We start from the raw sequence: 18439 nt of genomic DNA, 5'->3' as shown, positions 1-18439 counted from the left end.
TGTATACGTGCATATCTATGTACATACGTATATACCTTGGACCTTACATACATATATGTACACACATAAGTTTAATTGGAACAAATAGTTTCACGTGAATTCTGCGGTGATTTTCGACTGAAGTTTAATTTCATACTTCATTTAAAATAAGGCAAAATCCTACATAACATAACATAATCATAATTAATTGATGTATGAAGATAGGCAAGATACCGTTTTCCTTATTAATGAAAAATTATATTTATTTCTTTAATTGAGTGAACAACAATTATTACATCATGAATGAAACGTGAACGCTTTTAAAAGTAGGCGATGTAATATTTGGAGTATTTATTTTGTAAAATTTTATTAAATTAATAAAAATAATTGTACGTAGTGTTAGATGTGATCACCAGCAACATAACAATAAAATCTATTATATTTTCTTTTCAGCCTTTAAGCCCTAGCCAATAAATTAAACCAAACCGCAAATAAATGCACGCAAGTCTCTACAATAAACCAGTTTAAATACAACCCCGATTGCATCCAAAATGCATTTACAGGAGTTCAGGTATGTTTTAAGCTATGTATATTTACCTATACCAGGCATAATCTTAAAATAAATTGAGTAAATAAGTTATCGACCTAGGGATATTATTAATCGATGATTATCGCACAAATTGAAAAGGTCCTGTGGCTTCTTAATTAGAGAAGCATGCGCAATTCTCAGCCTGGAAAATGAAAGCTTGTTCTTTGTCAGCTGTCCGATTTCATTTAATAAAAAACTTGGATGGGAAAGCTTACAGAAGCTTACAAATCGATACGCGTATTTTATTTCCGTAAAAATAATATAACAAATAAATCATATATAAATTAAATCTATAACATTGGGTGCCTGCGTCTAAAATAAAAAAATTAAAGTAAAAAGTATTAAGATTAAACGATTTTTAAATTAAAAGGTTTTATATATTTCAGAAATGCAAACTAATTTTCATGTAACATTTTCTTAAAAGTAATAAAGTGTGGTAGTTAAAATTGATTGGTATGTGAACAAGTGTTTTTAAAAAAGCTCAGTTTTTATAAAAAAAAAAATGTAAAAGACATATAAAAGAACATTTATTTTTTATTGAAACACATTTTTTACCCACATTAAATTTTTTATTTCTTATTTCTTCTTGAACCTCTCTGAAATTAATAAAAATACTTTTAAAAAAAGAACACGATAATTCTATGTCATAGCATTATATCTCGCAATGTATATATAAAGCTATTATTAAAATAGGGAGGTTTCTTTCAAAGGGTGGAAATAACAAAGATAAGTTCCTATGACACCTGAACAACCACTCCAGTCAAAATTAAGATGTGCTTTATAAAAAACATTGGATAAATTACATAATTGAAGTTTAACAATAAAGAAGTGATGCATATATCTAGCTACACTTCATATAATTATTATTCATCTTCATATTATTTTGCAAGTTCTGAATCATTAAAATAAATCGATACTACTTTGCTTACGCTTATAAAATAAGCGGTTAATGTGGAAAAAGATTTCTGAAATCAAAGTTATTCGAGTATGTGCAAAAAGATTAAAAAAAAAGTATAACGCATTTAACCAATTTTCAATAAGGGTCTGCCATTTTTAGGCTTAAGGTTGAAAGTTATAGAGATCTTAGAGCTACGTATGTTCCTATTACGCAGGAGGGACAAATTGATGTTTTTGGTCTTTGGATGAGCTAGCACAGTAAAAGTAATGGAACATTTTTAGACACTCCCGTTTGCGGGACTCAAAGTTTTGGTATTGTTAAGGTAACGAAATCAATCTTTAACAAAAAGCTTCTATATGTCTTACCATCAAAACCTGATAAATAATAATAAACCTATAATTGAAGTGCCAATGCAGTGTCGTTACAGTATAAGTAATTCAATCGGTTAGGGAATACCCCATATACAAACGTATTCCTTTTACGATATTTCTTTTTGACAACCTTAAACTATCGTTAACGAGTTTTAGATAATCGATTTTATTTAAGATGTTGGGAGATAGTTTTAAATGTAAACATAATATTTTGAAATGCATCACAAATGTGCCACAACAAGTTTTAATGATGTTTTGGGTAACAGGCACATGATGTGCGCACCGTGAGCCTTTATAAAACTTCGTTTATACAAATATTGTAAATTAGGCTTTACACTACGTCTCCTTATTTTTCAGAAACGACGAAAATGCATCTTCGCCTGACGATGGTAATCATAGATATCAGTCTCCTTCTAATCAGGAGCAGTACATAAGTCTTGCCTGTGATCCAAAGCATAATCTAATAAGGATTCACCCACCGCCGATAACAAAACCACCGCCTCTCTCGGGTGCGATTCTGGAATCTCGTCTTCTACGGCAAATAAAATCTGGTGCGAATGTAGCAGATGAAGATGCATTAGATAGGCACAGATACTCAAATGCGCTACAGCGGTCGGCCACTTTACCTGCAAAGCACAGCCGATTAGGGGTTCGCAGTCGTGTGACATTTAAGGTGCCATCGTCCACAACTCCTGCTCCGGATTTGGATCGGGAGCCACGACAAGCTCAGGAAGCTGCCGCCGAAAAGGCCAGAACCGTGGTAGGTTTTAAGGAGACCGAATCCTGCAAAATGACTTCTGAAGATCTGCTGCAACCGGGTCATGTTGTAAAGGAGCGTTGGAAGGTGTGTTTGAACTTAATGTTTGTGTATGTATAGTTATCAGAATAATATTGCGGATTACAGGTTATATATGAATTTATTCTCAATGAATTAAATATATATTTACTTTAATCACTATATTTAGTTTTAAAATTTCTCAATTAAATTAAGCCATGGGCAAATTTATAGAACAATTAAGAATGAATGTTGCGAATCTCAAACTTGCCTTTGGATGAAACTGATACAATAGATGTTTTTACTGTCGGAAATGTCAATATGAAGGAGTTCTTTGCACGGAAATTATTGTAAATTTATTTATTTATTTCAAGCTGACTAAAGTATAAAACTGTCAGGTAATTAAGACTGCGGAGCATTTGCTAGAATAATACAATAACTTAAACAACAACAAACAATAACTTAAAATCGTACTTGAAAAAAGTTGAGTTTTATGTTTGTATTGGAGAGTGATCTGTCCGTGTATCAAGGCTTTGTGAAAGTCGATTTATGATTATTTGAATTTGATGTGCAATCTTAGGAAACATGGGTGCAGAAATTATTTGTACCGTTAGTTTAAATAAATCCTAGGTTATTGGGGAATGCCGTTAGAGTTGTATTTAAATAGAGGAGATATTTTTATGTCTCTTGTAGTTGTCAAGTCAAATTGGGACCAACATACGTTTATTTTAAGAGAAATGGTGATGATTTATGGCTTGTAATAAAAGAAAAGTATATTTTTTTCTTATGTGTTAGTGTATTTTAAGACGGAGAGGGCATGTAACAAATTTTCCTGTGATGTTAAGATCGTTATTACACCAATATAATTGGCTGGAAGTGTTACAGAAGTGCTGTTTTTATAATTTTTATTTAATTCTAGGCTTTAATAATTGGAAAGTTTTCTAAAAATTATTGATTTAGTTCTAAGGAAGTTCATATTAGGTGAGAGATACCTTCTCAGCAAATATTTATTAACCTCGCCCACAAAATAAAAAAAAATTAAAAGAGGTGAGATTTTGAGAACTATTTTTAGTCAATACCAATCGACTTTGGATAAAAGGTTTGTAATATTCTAAAGTTTGCTGAACTTATGTTACTATAGTTTTTAGTTAGCCCTACATAAAAGAGATGAACCAGTTTAACTTTCAAATTGAAAATAAGATTGGCGGAGTGGTTTTCTGTTCTCTGCCGACATCTACTAGGATTTTAATTAAGGAAAAAGAAAAACTTTGCAGGTTGCCATTGTGGTGAAGGCCTAATTGCATTGATTAAGTTATCTAATGGCAATACTTGTTAATACATTTCTAATTTTTTGGGTTAATGCTTATGATTGTCAACATGTAATTAAAAACCAATAAATATTAGGTATGTAGCCTTTCAAACTGTTTGATTCAATTGGAAGTTTCTTTATGAGTAACAGGTATACAATTTTTTTAAAGCATTTTTTATATGTCAATTCAATCATGTTATTAACAAAATAGATATTTTCCGATTAAAAAATAAGCAAATATATGTAGGTATTTTAATTCGTATGATATGGACATATAGACGACATCGACTAACATAAGATTTCTGGTTAAGATTATATACATATGTACATTATATGAAAAAACGCTTTAATACCAACCGCATTTATTTCATTTTTATTAATTTATTCCGTGCAGGTGGTGCGAAAAATCGGTGGAGGCGGTTTTGGAGAAATTTATGAGGGACAAGACCTAATAACACGTGAACAGGTCGCACTTAAAGTAGAATCCGCCCGCCAGCCGAAGCAAGTGCTTAAAATGGAAGTCGCTGTTCTTAAAAAACTACAGGGGAAGGAGCACGTATGTCGATTCATAGGATGCGGACGAAATGACCGATTTAACTATGTGGTGATGCAGCTTCAAGGAAAGAATTTAGCTGAGCTCCGACGCGCTCAACCGCGTGGGGCCTTTTCGCTTAGCACAACACTTAGGTTAGGGTTACAAATTCTAAAAGCCATCGAATCTATACATTCTGTGGGATTTCTTCATCGTGATATAAAACCGGTAATAGTAATTTTAGTATGATTCTGGTTACCCTAATATTATAAATTAATTTTTTGATATTAAAAACCACTAGGGGTTTTAATACTTATGTTTTTCAATACATAGTATAGAATGATACAAATTAATTTTCTTCTGTATTTTAGAGTAACTTTTCCGTGGGTCGCTTACCTTATAATTGTCGACGCGTCTATATGCTAGACTTCGGATTGGCGCGTCAGTATACCACTGGTACTGGTGAAGTCCGGTGTCCAAGAGCAGCAGCTGGGTTTCGAGGCACTGTTCGCTATGCATCTATAAATGCACATCGCAATAGGGAAATGGGGCGTCATGATGATCTGTGGTCTCTGTTCTATATGCTCGTCGAATTCGTAAATGGCCAACTCCCATGGCGTAAAATAAAAGACAAAGAACAAGTAGGTTTAACTAAGGAAAAGTACGATCACAGGATACTGTTAAAGCATTTGCCGTCAGATCTAAAACAATTTTTGGAGCACATTCAATCCCTTACCTATGCAGACCGACCGGACTATGCTGTAAGTTAATGATGATCCAAATCAATGAAATATGTAAAAAAAAAATATTTTTTTTATAGATGCTTATCGGTTTATTTGAAAGATGTATGAAAAGGCGTGGCGTCAAAGAGTCTGATCCATACGACTGGGAAAAAGCTGATTCTACAGCTATTGGCAATATAAGTACAACAACCGGCAACCCATTAATGCCTGTTAAAAACGAGTACATGCACGGGAATACAACACAAATGACTGTAGCAGCGTCTAACGCAAGCGGCACTGATTACGTAAGTTCTTTCCCGTAAACTTGTATTTTAATACCCTGTATTCGTACAGTTTAAAGAAGACTTCACAACCATGATTATTCAGTGTCCCCGAACTTCGAGTGTTTTTAAAGTTTTCTGTCTGTCTGTTTGTATAAACGCTAAATCCTTAGGAACAATGAGGGATGCAGAATCTAAGATCCTCACAACAGATGTTTTTTGCAGCATCCGAGCGTGCCCACTCTAACGCACATGAAACGAACCCAAAAACTAAAGACGATAAGACCTCGGGAAGAGCTAGTAAATTAGAATTAGGCACACGTGCTCTTCAATCTGCAGCATAGCTGGTGGTTTTATCATTCGACCCAATATATTAGGGTTTTAATTTGATTTGACCTTGTACAACAATTTTTCGTCAATACCCATCGATCTACCAAACTTTTTTCATTGGTTAATTTTTTATTTTTTAAATATTAAAATGTATTACCACAGAAATAAAAAGCGATGAAAACGTTGAGCTTAACGTTTATAAGTAATGCAGTCTATTTTGTAAATGTTTAAAGTATAAAGTTATTCGAGTTATTTCGCAGAAAAGAACATTTTTATTATTTGAATTATCTAACAAAAATCAACCAAAAAATTTAATATCTTAACTAGGTGCGAAAGCGTGTTGATATCGAAACCGCTCATATTACAGCGACTGAGCCCTTACATATAAAGGAAAAAGTACGTGCCTCAAATGTAATTTGTTGTATATTCGAATCGTTATGTGAAATAAATGTAATGTCTTATTAAAGGTCGATAGAAACTGCAATGCAACGTCACTAGCACCTCAACAGAAAGGATCTGGCGAAGCCAATGTTCAACATTGCAATACGAGATGCAATCAAAATATATCACCAAAGGGGTTGCTCCAGCAGCAGGCTGCGTTTGCCACAAACTCCCAAATGGCAATAGCAAACATAGAGAGTTCACCAAACAAATCACCCTTGGCAAGTATAGGAAATAATGAAGTACAGCTAATGGTACCCCAATCAGAAATTCATACAAAAAACTCCCAACCCAAAAGCGGTACTGGGTTTCCCACAACAAATCAAAACAATTCTGCACCGGTGTACGGAAACACTGTAAGTATAAAAACATCAATATTTTGAGTGAATAATAATAATTTGAGTAATAATTGTTGTACAGTATCAACTAGTGCAAGATAAAACACCAACAATGTTGTTTACAACAAAACCTAACCCAGATTTTGAAAGTATAGTAGATAATGATGTTAAGAATACATTTGATCAGAATAATGTGGACACACATGCTGCTGGTATTGGTAGTAAATCGCCCGTGTGTGTTGTCGAACAGCAACAAAGGTTCCAAATGAAAATACTAAATTCTCAAGAGTCTGCCAATAAGGAAATCCAAAAACGTGAGCCAGTTACAAAAGAAAAGAGCCCGGAAGTCAGATGGTCATCGGAAGATCAAAAATCAACTTTTGGACGTATTCGTGTGCTTACAGCACCTCCTACGAGTGTCCATGATTTAACAGCGACTGGAGGCCATGGTCAACAAGGGTCGGATTTATCAGAGAAACCAGATCGATATACTACCAACACTAATGCTGGTATCGCCGCGGAAAACGGCTCGGCCGCAAAATTTACTATTAACCAGCATGGTCAAATTTTCGGAATGTCTGTAATGCCGACAGTCAACCGACGTTCGGCTACATCAACTAATTTACGACCATCTTCATCGGTAACAAATGCCAATTCAACCCAAAAGATCACTACGGGGTCAACAGGCACTGGCACTGGAAACAACACTGCTAGAAGCAGCGTTGCGGGGGATCATTCAGTCACTCAATTTGCTTTAATAGACGACGACAACGTCTCAGCATTACAACAGGTAACTAAAGGCGGAGCTCTAACCCTGGCATCCCAATGGAAAAGTCAGTTTGATGACTCTGAGGACACTACCGATAATGAATGGAACAGAGAGCCACAGGTAAATTAAAATCCCTACTATTTATAACGCTTAAAATGTCTTCCTGTAGTCATGATAAACATTTTCGACAATTTTTATAAATATGAATCAACATATAATATGTTTAATATTAGTTGCAATACTGGTTTACAATTGAAAATGCCATACATTTCCAAAATGTATTTACGTAAATATATAATCCGATTATAAAAATGCTACGTACATTTCGCCTCGCAGTCGCAACCCAATTTGGAGCAATTGATTAAACTGGATATTTCATTACCCTTAACTGAAGCCAAACCATTTTCCAAGAAATTCGTTGCTGATACAGGCAAATCAGTTAATACATTAATCGAGAGAAAGAACAGACCGAAAAGGTAAGTCACGAATTTGTAGAAATAAAACTAAATGTACTCGTATAAAAAGATAAGAAGAACAGTATATTGACTATGTAGGTGCCAGTTACTGTGTTAACTGAATTTAAAATAATAATTCTGCTAGCAGTAATTAACGCCGTGTTCAATTTTACGAAGTCCTCTATTGTCAGAGCCGAGTATATTTATTAACTGCCGTCTCTGAGCATATGAGGCCCTATAACCTACAAATATTGTGAAAAATATCCTGATATGAACAGTTTTTTGTAAATCAATAGGTTTAAAAAAAAAATTTATAGAAGATCATTCTTCATTTTGCTATTCCCACGTTGAGTAACTGATAGTGACGTCACTGCCTATGTGAGGCCTTTTAGCCTACATTTTTTCCGATGTTCCGAGTTAAAAAATCTTTGGTAAATCGATAGATATAGACAAAAATATATTGTACAAGGTAAAACGAAGACATTCATTATAATATTGTGGACGCCACAGTTTTTCGCGGTTTATGGTCGTTAGAGTGGGCGTGGCCAAATTAAAACTAGGGACAAGTTGCAGTGGCACCTCTTAAATACGTATTCTTAAGCACAACTTTCTAACTCTTATAGTTCGCAAGATTTTTGCATGCGTGAAAAAAACAATCCGTGATCGGGAAAAAACAATTCGCATTGTGAGCATCATAAAAACCTACATGCTTAATCCGAACTTTCTATCACTTATAGTTATAGAGCGTCTTTTGAGCTTAGTGGGTTTAGAGTGGGTAATGGATAATTGTACCACCATAAGATGCGCTGGCATCTCAAGATTGTACATACTAAGTTTCAACTTTCCAGCTCTAAAAGTTCCTGAGATTTCAGCGATTTTAGTTTTTCGTTATTTGTGTTATTTGTGTTTTGTGGTGTTAGAGTGGGCGTGGCTGGATGCTGAAAACTTGCGCTGATTATGGACCTCAAGAATCTTCATGCTTAATCTCAACTTTATACCTCTTATAATTCCTGAGATCTCAGCGTTCATACGGACAGGCGGACATGGCTCAATCGACTTCGCTATTGAACCTGATCAAGAATATATATACTTTGTACCTGTTACATACTTTTTATCGAATGTAATAACGGGTATAATTAGTTATGCCAAGTTAAACGGGCATATATTGTCAGTCCCTAGATTCAAATCAAGATCGCCACGAATTGCAAAATATTCTTTATTAACTTACTGATAAAGAATATATGTATATTATTTTTAGGGCCGGAAACGCTTCTTTATACTTATTACTTACTTTTCAAGGAATACAAAATTCCCATAAGCATTGAAAAACAAAAGGAAACGATATAGTCGAATGCCGCGACTATAAGATACCCATTACTGTTTTACAAAATTTTAAAATATTATTTTGCTAGTGGAAATTCACAAGGCGCCACCTATTGTCAGAGGAAGTATGTTGAGTATGCTTATAGTGACGTCACTGCCCATGTGAGGCCTTATAACCTTATTTTCTTTATAAATAGCGAAATAATGTTCCAATTTGAAAAATCTTTGGTAAATCGATAGATATTAACAGAAATAAGTAATACAAGGTCAAACGAAGGCATTCATAATAATATTATAGACGCCACAGTTTTCCGCGCTTTGTGGGCGTTTTTGTATATTGTAGCTCTTATAGTTTTCGAGATTTTTGCATTTTCGGTTTTTCGGATTTTGTGGGCGTTAGAGTGGGCGTGGGAGTAGAGTGGGAGTATCATTAAAACCTACATGCTTAATCCTAACTTTCTATCTCTTACATTTACCGAGATATCAGCTTTTCTAGAAAATCCGAAAACCGTCTTTTGAGCCTTGCGGGCGCATAGGTGGGTGTGGCCGGATAGTAGTACCACTTTAAGATGGGCTGGCATCTAAAGATTATACTTTCTGAATTTCAACTTTCTATAGTGGGCGTGGCAGGATGCTGTAATAAACTTGCGCTGTCCCGGGACCTCAAGAATCTTCATCTTCTCTACTTTGTATCTGTTATAGTTCCTGAGATCTCAGCGTTCATACGGACGGACGGACATACGGACATGGCTCAATCGACTTCGCTATTAATCCTGATCAAGAATATATATACTTTATAGGGTCGCAAACGCTTCCTTCTATCTGTTACATACTTTTCAACGAATCTAGTATACCCTTTTACTCTACGAGTAACGGGTATAATTAGTTTTGCCCAGTTCAACGCCCATATATTGCCAGTACCTAAATTCAAATCAAGATCGCCACAAATTGCAAAATATTCTTTATTAACATAATGTGTAAGAAATAAATGTCGTTAATAAAGTTTGACATCTTAAAAATACATTAGATTACATTAAACAAAATCAAATATATTTTTAAATTGGTAATTAAATGGTAATTTTAAATGTTATTGTAGTAACCTTCTTTAACCAAATTAATTTAGATTAACCTAAACCATTACCACTATCCTAATTATAACATTTTTACAACAAAAGTATATTGGTGTGTAACATTTCGATTTTTATAGATACACACTGAACATAACTGGAATCGAACACTATGAAGCCTTAAGAATCTCCATACCGCACTGCTGGTCAGAACCTGCAATGGGTAATGTATTACGAAAAGACTTGGAACCCCCGGCTGTGCAGCAAGCTGCATTTGATAACACAGTAAGTAAACTCGATTATTTAATAGATTTCAGCTATAATATAAAAACTCGTATGCTATCATTTGAATGAAAACATAAGGGAAGACATTTTAAGTAGTTTGCAAAAATCAGAAAATTGTATAAAAAAAATAATATAATAATTATAATAATTTGTTTAAATTTTAGGTGTATCGAATGGATATAGCAAGAAATGTTTGTGTGCGAGAAACATATTCGGAAACTACTTCTTTGGCCAAAGCTAAGCCTACCACTTCCTCGGTTTCAAGGAGTGTCCTACCTTATTCCCTTAAAGATGGCAAAGTTTTTGTTTTGAATAATTCAAATGATAATCAAGACAGATCAAAACATCGAAACAGCCTTCCTAATGTTTCATTGACCGATATTTTTGACGACCAACCGGTCATGTTACATTCTGACGTTGAGTTAATAGAAGACGGCGATAAACCATGGAGACTACAGACAGCGGGTTGCCAAAACAGTAATTTGGCTTTGAGCTCGGCGATCCCAGAGAACAGCGGTTGTGTTAGTGGACGATTAGAAATTCGTGTTATTCCAAATGGTGATTATTAAACAGTAAATAACATATACATTTTACATACCATTTCACCATACATTTAAGTAAGGAGTCAACTATTTTTGTATTCTTTTTTATAGAAACTTCTCATTTGGATGATTCTGTTTACTATGATGCATTGGCAGCTGTTAAAAATACTCCAACTGCTGTTAAATCCCATGACCTCCCTGATAAAGCCCTTATTTACTGCGATGAAATAGAAGCCAAAGCTGGACAGATAGCCTCTCCCACAAACACAATAAATAATTTAACGACTTCCATTCAAAAACACACAACCGAAGAGCGCATTAAAGCTAAGTGTTGTAGCTTAAATATTAGTCGCGTCAATAAAATAGACTTGAATGGAAGTAGTGAAATAGGCAATGCAATTATTGATGAAACCAAAAACAATGAAGGTGATTCTAAAACTTCATTAAAAAAAAGTTGCTCTGATGGTAACAGACATCCAGAATGTGAACATCCACTATTGAATCCTAGCAAAATACCAGTTCGCCAATCAAAATGTGCATCATGGGCGGGTGCTGATTTTGTAATCGCATCTAAGACAAATGATTTTTTAGAATCCCAATCGGAAATCCCTAACAATCCACAAAATTCCACAACGGATTTTATATCTGATAACAAAAACACATACTCCGTTGCTTTAGATTATTCTCCTAATATCACGGATCTTACGCCAGGTTTGTCTCAAATTTAAATTTTTAGTCTACTTTTTAAGCGTCAATGATGATAATATAATTTACTTGCCTATCAAAATGTATATCTTTAGGTATGATAATTTAAGTTACTTGTAATTAAAATATTATTCATTGATGTATTAATTGAAAAGTATGTACCACATATAAGGTTGATATGAAGTATATTATCAGAATCAAAAGCAGATTCGTTTTAGTCATTTCCGCGTGCCTGTATAAATCGGTATATGTGTGATTGATAGTCACGTCCCTCGGTTATAGTCTTTGATATAGTTTTTTTTATTGCTAAACGTTGATGTACTATATGCAAGCTAAAACGGCTTTACAGCGTTATTACCAAATCCATATAAAGCGCTGTTTAAAAGTGGCCCATGTGAGACCTTGCAGCATAATTGCTGCTAAAACATTTTCTGATTAGGTTTTTAATAGTTACAAATAGGTTTTGACAAAAAATTGTATAAGAGGTCAACCAAAATATAGTTTTATAGTTTCCTTGATGGCACTTCTAGAATACACATGCATACGAACAGATATTGCTTAATCGACTCGGCTGTAAACCTGGATTAAGAGGGGAAACGCTTCATTCAACCTCTTACTTATTTTTTAACGCATACCTTTTACTATACGATTTTATTCATTATTCAGGCTTACGTCGTCGGAGAGAATCAACCGAAGGAAAATATGTCACAGACCCTGGGCAATCACAGTTAAAATTTCAAAGGCCCCGATCACGAACATCTAGCAGGTATACCTTTAATTTAAATCATACAACAAATACTAATTATGTTAAATTAACATTAAAGGACCCGTGGCATTCCCAATTCAATTTTAGGAAGTTTTGATGACAGCGAGATTATGAGCGCGGAAAAAACTAAATATAATAGGGCCCACGTTTTTCAAAACGAAGAATCAAAGAAAGCACCCATGAACGAATATTTCACTGAGCTACAACCTCAATGCAACATTTCTCCACCACCGGGGGATCCTAAAATTGAAAATAGCGCGCGACTGCGTCGTTATAGACATAATTAAGAATAATTAAAAAACTTCAAGCTTACAGGTTTAATTTTGCGCTGCAGTCATAATTATCCAGTCAATAATGATGTCTTTAGACTAAAAACTAAAAAGTGTAATACTATTTTATATACAGCTGTTTGACAAACAAATGCATAAACAATTCTTTATTGATAACCAACATATACGTATCCAAAAATTATAAATAGAACACTTATATATTGTGTTTATCTTAGCTAAGCGAGGAATATTTTAATTTGGAATTCTATTTTGGTTATTAAAAATAGATACTATTCATTTAAAAGATCTTACTTAAACCTTTTTGGCAAAATTCTTTCTTAGTAATGATCTTCCAAAGATTCTTAGTTTTCAATAACAAATACGTTATCGGGAGTAAAAAGCCATGAATTATAAATATATGGTATACCTTAGATTGATGATGAGGTCGATCTTCCTTATAGCCATGTTCGTCTGTCTGTCTGTTTATCCCATTTAACGCTGAGATATGAGTAACTATAAAGAGCGTTTTAAGTAGATAAGAGACAATTATTATATGACTTTTATCGAAATATTCTTATTTATCGAATCACCATTCACACAAAAAATTGTTTTTTTAATCCCGACGTGGTTAATCGACTTGATTGATAACTTTATTCATTTAAGTCTTTGTAATTTTGTTTATTTTTTTTGAAGGATCCAGAATGGGGGATTTCCTAAAAGTGAAAAGAAAACGTTTTATTTAATGGCACGGCCGTCCCTCTCATTGAAAGGCGGGCGCGCTAGTATTAAATAAAATTAAATTTATTTTTTCCCGCTAAAAATCAAAATAGCATACTTATGCTGGATGTGTGATGGATTTCTATAATACGACTCTACTATTAATCTTTGCTAGCTTTGTATTATATATATATATATATATCTTTTTTGAAAGTTAATAACTGCTCTAGAAATCTAGATATTTCAATATATTGTCATTTCTGCCAAAAATACGTATTAACAATCATAAGGGCACGATTACCAAGTTAAGACATAAAGTTAAAATAATTTAATAAAGTTGATTAAAAAACCATGTTGTTTGTCATATGGCTGTATATCCCAATAATGGATTTATATTTTTTTTTTATAAGAAATCGGCATAGGCTTAAGCAGACGTTTCGAAATCAATTCAAGCTGGTGCCATTAACTTACATAATTTTAATAGATTAATACACATTCATTAAACTTCGGATTTATTCATGATTCCGTTACAGGATCATTGAATAAAAACACTAAAACACTAAATTTACAATGGAATTTTTATTTTAACACAAAAATCAGATACCGAACGTTTTCTCTACTATAATTTATAAATCATGGATATTTTTGTAACCGAGTTCGAATAATCTAGTAATAACCTATATTCAGTTATTATTAATAACAAATACTTTTAAGGAATTCTTCAACATTTTTAATTTGTATTTTGTTAATTAGTTTTACATAAATGTAAAAGGTTCCGATTGTATTTTTAATTTCATGGATTAATGCATTTCTTGGTTGTTCTTAACCATACAAAGTGCTTTCTATGGAACTAAGTTTTTAAACTTTTTAGTAAAATAAATATGTTATATAACGTGATTATTTTATTGTAAATATTACGCTATTATGCAATTGTAATAGAATAATTTAACATCAATAAAAAGTACAATTAATTCGAATAATTTTGTACTCTAGCAAAACAGGACTCACCAAACTAAAACTCTTAAAAAAGCAATATATTTTTTTAATTAAAAACCCTCAGATATAATACAAGTTTGTACAATACTTTTATTTTCCATCGAAACACACAATGTGATTAATTTTTTTCAACTAAAACATTGTGGTTCAGATTATTTATTTTGTGTCTATAGATAGAGCTCGGCGATTCTTTCACGGAATTATTATTAGGTCGGCAAAATAAACAGAGTCTCGTGTTTGGATTATTAATTTTTATGCTTATCTCATCAAGATACTTTCGAGCTTCCATCTGAGCATGCATTATAGCTTGAAGTGTTTGCTGTAATAATGGTAAAAATTTATAATTTCTAATTCAAAAAAGTCTACTTAAAACTATGAAAAACAATAAAGAATGATTAAAGTTAAATTACTAAAATGTTTATCCTTACTATTTAATTTAAATAACATTTAAGATTGTGATTTTAAAAACCTCTAGGGTAAAATATATATGCAAAGCTGCATAAACCATTCTAGTATCCTGACAAATAAAAAAAATTTGGAATGTTTTTTAATTAATTCCAATATGTGGTTGAACACAACCGTCTTCCAGTGTTAAACAACAAAATCTAACTGTATTTTGTTGGAGATTTAAGTATTTTTCCGATTACAAAATTGTATATATTTATAATTGTTAAAACAAAATTATCAGTTATAAAATTCGAAATGATTTCGTTTTGTCTGCTAAGATGGCAACTTTCAAGATTTTATTTCTTTACTAACAGTACCATATATTTAAACGAAAAAAAAAAAAATTTTATATTGTTACCTTTAGTTTGCCAATTTCAGTACGGAGAATTATAATTTTAGTCTCTCCATTGATTAATGTATCTCTTATATTAGAGATTTCGCTTTGAAGATTAATAAGGGAATCGTCTGCTCTGTTGATGGTAGTCTTATCAATAAATACCTTCGACCGCAAGCACATGGATGTTTTCCTTATCTGTTTTAAAAATGTTGAGAGACTTACATGCATATATGTTGATATAAATTATAATGTTTCTTACCTGATTCTTTAAGTCTGTATCAATGTGAATAGTAGAAGTTTTCCGAAACAAGTCGTGTGAGTCTCTAAAATTGGTGGGCCCTAAGATCCCGCTTTCCACGAAAAAGTGTTTTGCTTTATCAATACTCGAATTCATTTTCTTAGCCCTAGTTTTTTTTGGATAAATTATAAATGTAATTATATGTACATATGTACATAAAACAAGAATAGGAAAGTGTTAGGTAACTGCTAATTTGGGGCCATATAACCTACATGTGTACATAAATATGTATATTTTTAAATAATTTACTAAAAATATGTTGATTTGAAAATTATTGTTAAGTATTGACAAATGTACATGTAAAGGTCAATCCAAAATATAAGCCTGAAAATCAACAGCGGCACTATTTTTGTCAGTTCGTGCCTATGAGAGTGAGCGAAGCCAGATGATGAAACCACCTTCAGCTGCGCTGGTATCTTTAAAATATGTGCATACATACATATGTACGTATGTGTGTACAGTCGGCACATAATTTATTCGTACACCCATGAGTTGCAAGTTTATTCCTTAATATCTTGAAAATATGTAAAGGAAATTAAAATATAATATCTACATATATCTCTTATCTATATATTTAAAACATTAAATTAACAAGTTTTAACTTAAATACTAAATAACTTCCTTAATAACACAAAAGTAATTTTTTACGCACAAAAATTATTCGTACACTTCATAAAATGTTGAAAAAACAACAATTCCAAAGATTTAACATTTTAATTATACGTGCTATGTGTGCATATACATATGTATGTACATACAGTGGATCGCAGCTTATTTCCTGCAGCTACCAAAAAAAAGTTTGAGTCGTTATTCCTGCTAAACCAAAAAAGATATTAAAAAAATATATACGCAGTTTTTTTTAACTGGGAATTTTAACATGCTTATTAAACTTAAACGATTTTAAAAATCACAAAAACAAAAAATTTTTGTAAATAAACGATTTTTCCAGGTCAATGATCCGCAGCATTGAGCAGGAAAAGTGAAGTCCTGGCACATCAGGACCTGCCCTCATGTCGATATAACGCCAGTACAGTATGTAGATTTGATAGTGATTGAAAATTTATGGGAAATATTGGACATCTCTGTAAGGAAGAGGAAGATTTCTGTCAAAAACGATCGGAATACTGTTCCTATGGAAGAATGGCAAAATGGGAAAAATCCCAGTGGAATCCACAAAAAAGTTCGTTTCTTTCATGAGAAATCATCTCAAAGCTGTCCTGAACCAGAAAATATGACATACAAAATATCTGTTAAATTACAAATAAATAAGTTAAGTAGAATCTTCTGCACAAAATAAGATGCGGCATAAAAAATTTCTAAATATTTTGTTTTTATTACAAAAGTTTTTTGTTTTTATTATTTTGAAAATCGTTTAAGTTTAATAAGCATGTTAAAATTCCCTATTAAAAAACTGAGTTTACATTTTTTTAATATCTTTTTGGTTTAGCAGGAATAACAACTCATACTTTTTTTGGTAGCAGCACGAAATAATGTGCGATCCACTGTATATAGTTACCGAGATCTTCGCATAGGAATGCTAAGTCCCAACTTTCTAGCTTTTGTAGTTTTCATAAACAAAGAGTTTATAAGAATAAGATCACATTTTGTAGTGTTCATTTTTCACATTTTGTAGTGTTCCATGGGCCTTTTGTATGTATGTACATACATACATATGTAGATAGAATGGTGCGGGATGCCGAAAAAATCTTGCGCCACCTAGGAATCTCTTAAATCGTCAATCTAAACGACGAGATTATTTTTCAAGACTATTCCGAGTATTGGTGTCTACTGTGAATTTGAGACTCTGAACACCAAAAAATGCACAGAACGATACCTTTATAAATACGATTTGTTTCCATTAATGGAATGTAAATTTTAGACATACTTCCATAAATACAATCATATGAATGTACACACATACATCATATATATGCAAATAAGTACATACATATGTATGTATTTCCGAAGGTAATATTTTAATAAGATCATATTATTATACCATTTTCTTATTAAGTCATATCAACTATAAATATTCCGGAATGGCCTAAAGTTTAATCTATAATAATATTTGAATAATCCATACATATGTACATACATATGTATGTAAGTATGTTCAATTATGCGAATCCTATTTCTTTGCCAAATTTGATTAAATTTAAAAAAATTACAAATTTATATTCATATATATATATGTATGTATGTACATACATATGTTGCAGCAGTGACTGATTCGCGGACTTTTCCCAATACAAATGTATGTATTACACGAACTACTCCTCGCCGTTCACACACATGTCATGTATAATATGCATTTTTAATAATTTATAAAGAAACAAATAAATAATATATATATTATATAAATATTATACAAGTACTTCATTTTACTAGTTACATAATTTCCTAGAACATTTACCTACATATTTACATATGTACATATATAGGCTTATACGAATTACGTGTATAAAAATATAAATTATTAACACATTTGCCGGCGAGTTTAAAATTTTTGCTTTAACCGACTTCACACTCAATTTTGCTAAATTTCTTTGTATCTGGAAAGGGTTTTTTTATTATGCACATAAATAGACCGGTAAAAAAGACTGAAATTTTAATATCCCTATTTTAAATTTATTTGAGTTCTATTGAAATATCTTTAAAATGGATAGAGCTTTTCCAATTGCTTGGTAGTATCATGGTTTTGCATTTAATATTGTTTCTTTTAACACCCCCACCGTAAGTCAAAATTTTTAGTTTACAAATTAAATTAAGGCTTAATTGCTTGATAGTATATTCCAAAGAGTAAGCCGCCGATTTCTTAAATTTATTTTTAATACATTGGGAGACTTACATATGTGTAATAAGAAAACATTAATATATCAAGCTCGTTTTCTTTTCAAC

General features: G+C 32.4%; 2 protein-coding genes across 15 annotated transcripts; one reads left to right on the top strand and one right to left on the bottom strand.

The window, feature by feature from the left end:
- The first annotated feature begins 432 nt into the window (after nucleotides 1-432).
- Nucleotides 433-12963, top strand: LOC108102355 (tau-tubulin kinase homolog Asator). 8 transcript variants are annotated; one of them, XM_017207248.2, is made up of 14 exons: nucleotides 433-550; nucleotides 2195-2681; nucleotides 4316-4681; nucleotides 4825-5214; nucleotides 5274-5480; nucleotides 6114-6182; nucleotides 6254-6583; nucleotides 6648-7454; nucleotides 7671-7810; nucleotides 10320-10464; nucleotides 10629-11022; nucleotides 11118-11717; nucleotides 12378-12477; nucleotides 12536-12963. In XM_017207248.2, the coding sequence occupies exons 1-14, from the start codon at nucleotides 531-533 to the stop codon at nucleotides 12762-12764; spliced, it is 4284 nt and encodes a 1427-aa protein (XP_017062737.1). In that variant the 5' UTR covers nucleotides 433-530; the 3' UTR covers nucleotides 12765-12963. The 8 variants fall into 8 exon arrangements, with proteins under 8 accessions (XP_017062737.1, XP_017062736.1, XP_017062738.1 ...); XM_017207247.2 differs by having other exon boundaries at nucleotides 6114-6197; XM_017207249.2 differs by lacking the exon at nucleotides 433-550 and adding an exon at nucleotides 1606-2121 and having other exon boundaries at nucleotides 6114-6197; nucleotides 12378-12473; nucleotides 12536-12596.
- A 216-nt stretch (nucleotides 12964-13179) lies between these two features.
- On the bottom strand, nucleotides 13180-17435 carry LOC108102356. 7 transcript variants are annotated; one of them, XM_041818586.1, is made up of 4 exons: nucleotides 15839-16037; nucleotides 15503-15647; nucleotides 15265-15438; nucleotides 13180-13259 (listed from the first exon to the last, which is right to left on the bottom strand). In XM_041818586.1, exons 1-4 carry the CDS (start codon nucleotides 16009-16011, stop codon nucleotides 13239-13241), a joined length of 513 nt encoding a protein of 170 aa, XP_041674520.1. In that variant the 5' UTR covers nucleotides 16012-16037; the 3' UTR covers nucleotides 13180-13238. The 7 variants fall into 7 exon arrangements, with proteins under 7 accessions (XP_041674520.1, XP_017062742.1, XP_041674522.1 ...); XM_017207253.2 differs by lacking the exon at nucleotides 13180-13259 and adding an exon at nucleotides 13379-13459 and having other exon boundaries at nucleotides 15839-16036; XM_041818588.1 differs by lacking the exons at nucleotides 13180-13259; nucleotides 15839-16037 and adding exons at nucleotides 14485-14778; nucleotides 17427-17435.
- Between the last annotated feature and the right edge of the window lie 1004 nt (nucleotides 17436-18439).

Source organism: Drosophila eugracilis, unplaced genomic scaffold, assembly GCF_018153835.1.
Source record: "Drosophila eugracilis isolate 14026-0451.02 unplaced genomic scaffold, ASM1815383v1 contig_340, whole genome shotgun sequence".
Lineage (NCBI taxonomy): Eukaryota > Metazoa > Arthropoda > Insecta > Diptera > Drosophilidae > Drosophila > Drosophila eugracilis.
Note: the sequence above shows the minus strand (reverse complement) of the source record. Positions and strands in the feature narration are given on the sequence as shown.

What these genes read in the sequence shown, in the direction of transcription:
- LOC108102355 (XM_017207244.2), top strand. Translation starts at nt 2,054, where the DNA reads ATGCATCACAAATGTGCCACAACAAGTTTTAATGATGTTTTGGGTAAC. An exon ending in AGGCACATGATGTGCGCACC is followed by an intron (nt 2,122 to 2,194) that starts GTGAGCCTTTAT and finishes CTTATTTTTCAG; the next exon opens with AAACGACGAAAATGCATCTT. An exon ending in AATTCGTGTTATTCCAAATG is followed by an intron (nt 11,023 to 11,117) that starts GTGATTATTAAA and finishes TCTTTTTTATAG; the next exon opens with AAACTTCTCATTTGGATGAT.
- LOC108102356 (XM_041818584.1), bottom strand. Translation starts at nt 16,011, where the DNA reads ATGTGCCGACTGTACACACATACGTACATATGTATGTATGCACATATT. An exon ending in ATACAGACTTAAAGAATCAG is followed by an intron (nt 15,439 to 15,502) that starts GTAAGAAACATT and finishes TTTTTAAAACAG; the next exon opens with ATAAGGAAAACATCCATGTG. An exon ending in CTGAAATTGGCAAACTAAAG is followed by an intron (nt 14,779 to 15,264) that starts GTAACAATATAA and finishes CCATTATTACAG; the next exon opens with CAAACACTTCAAGCTATAAT.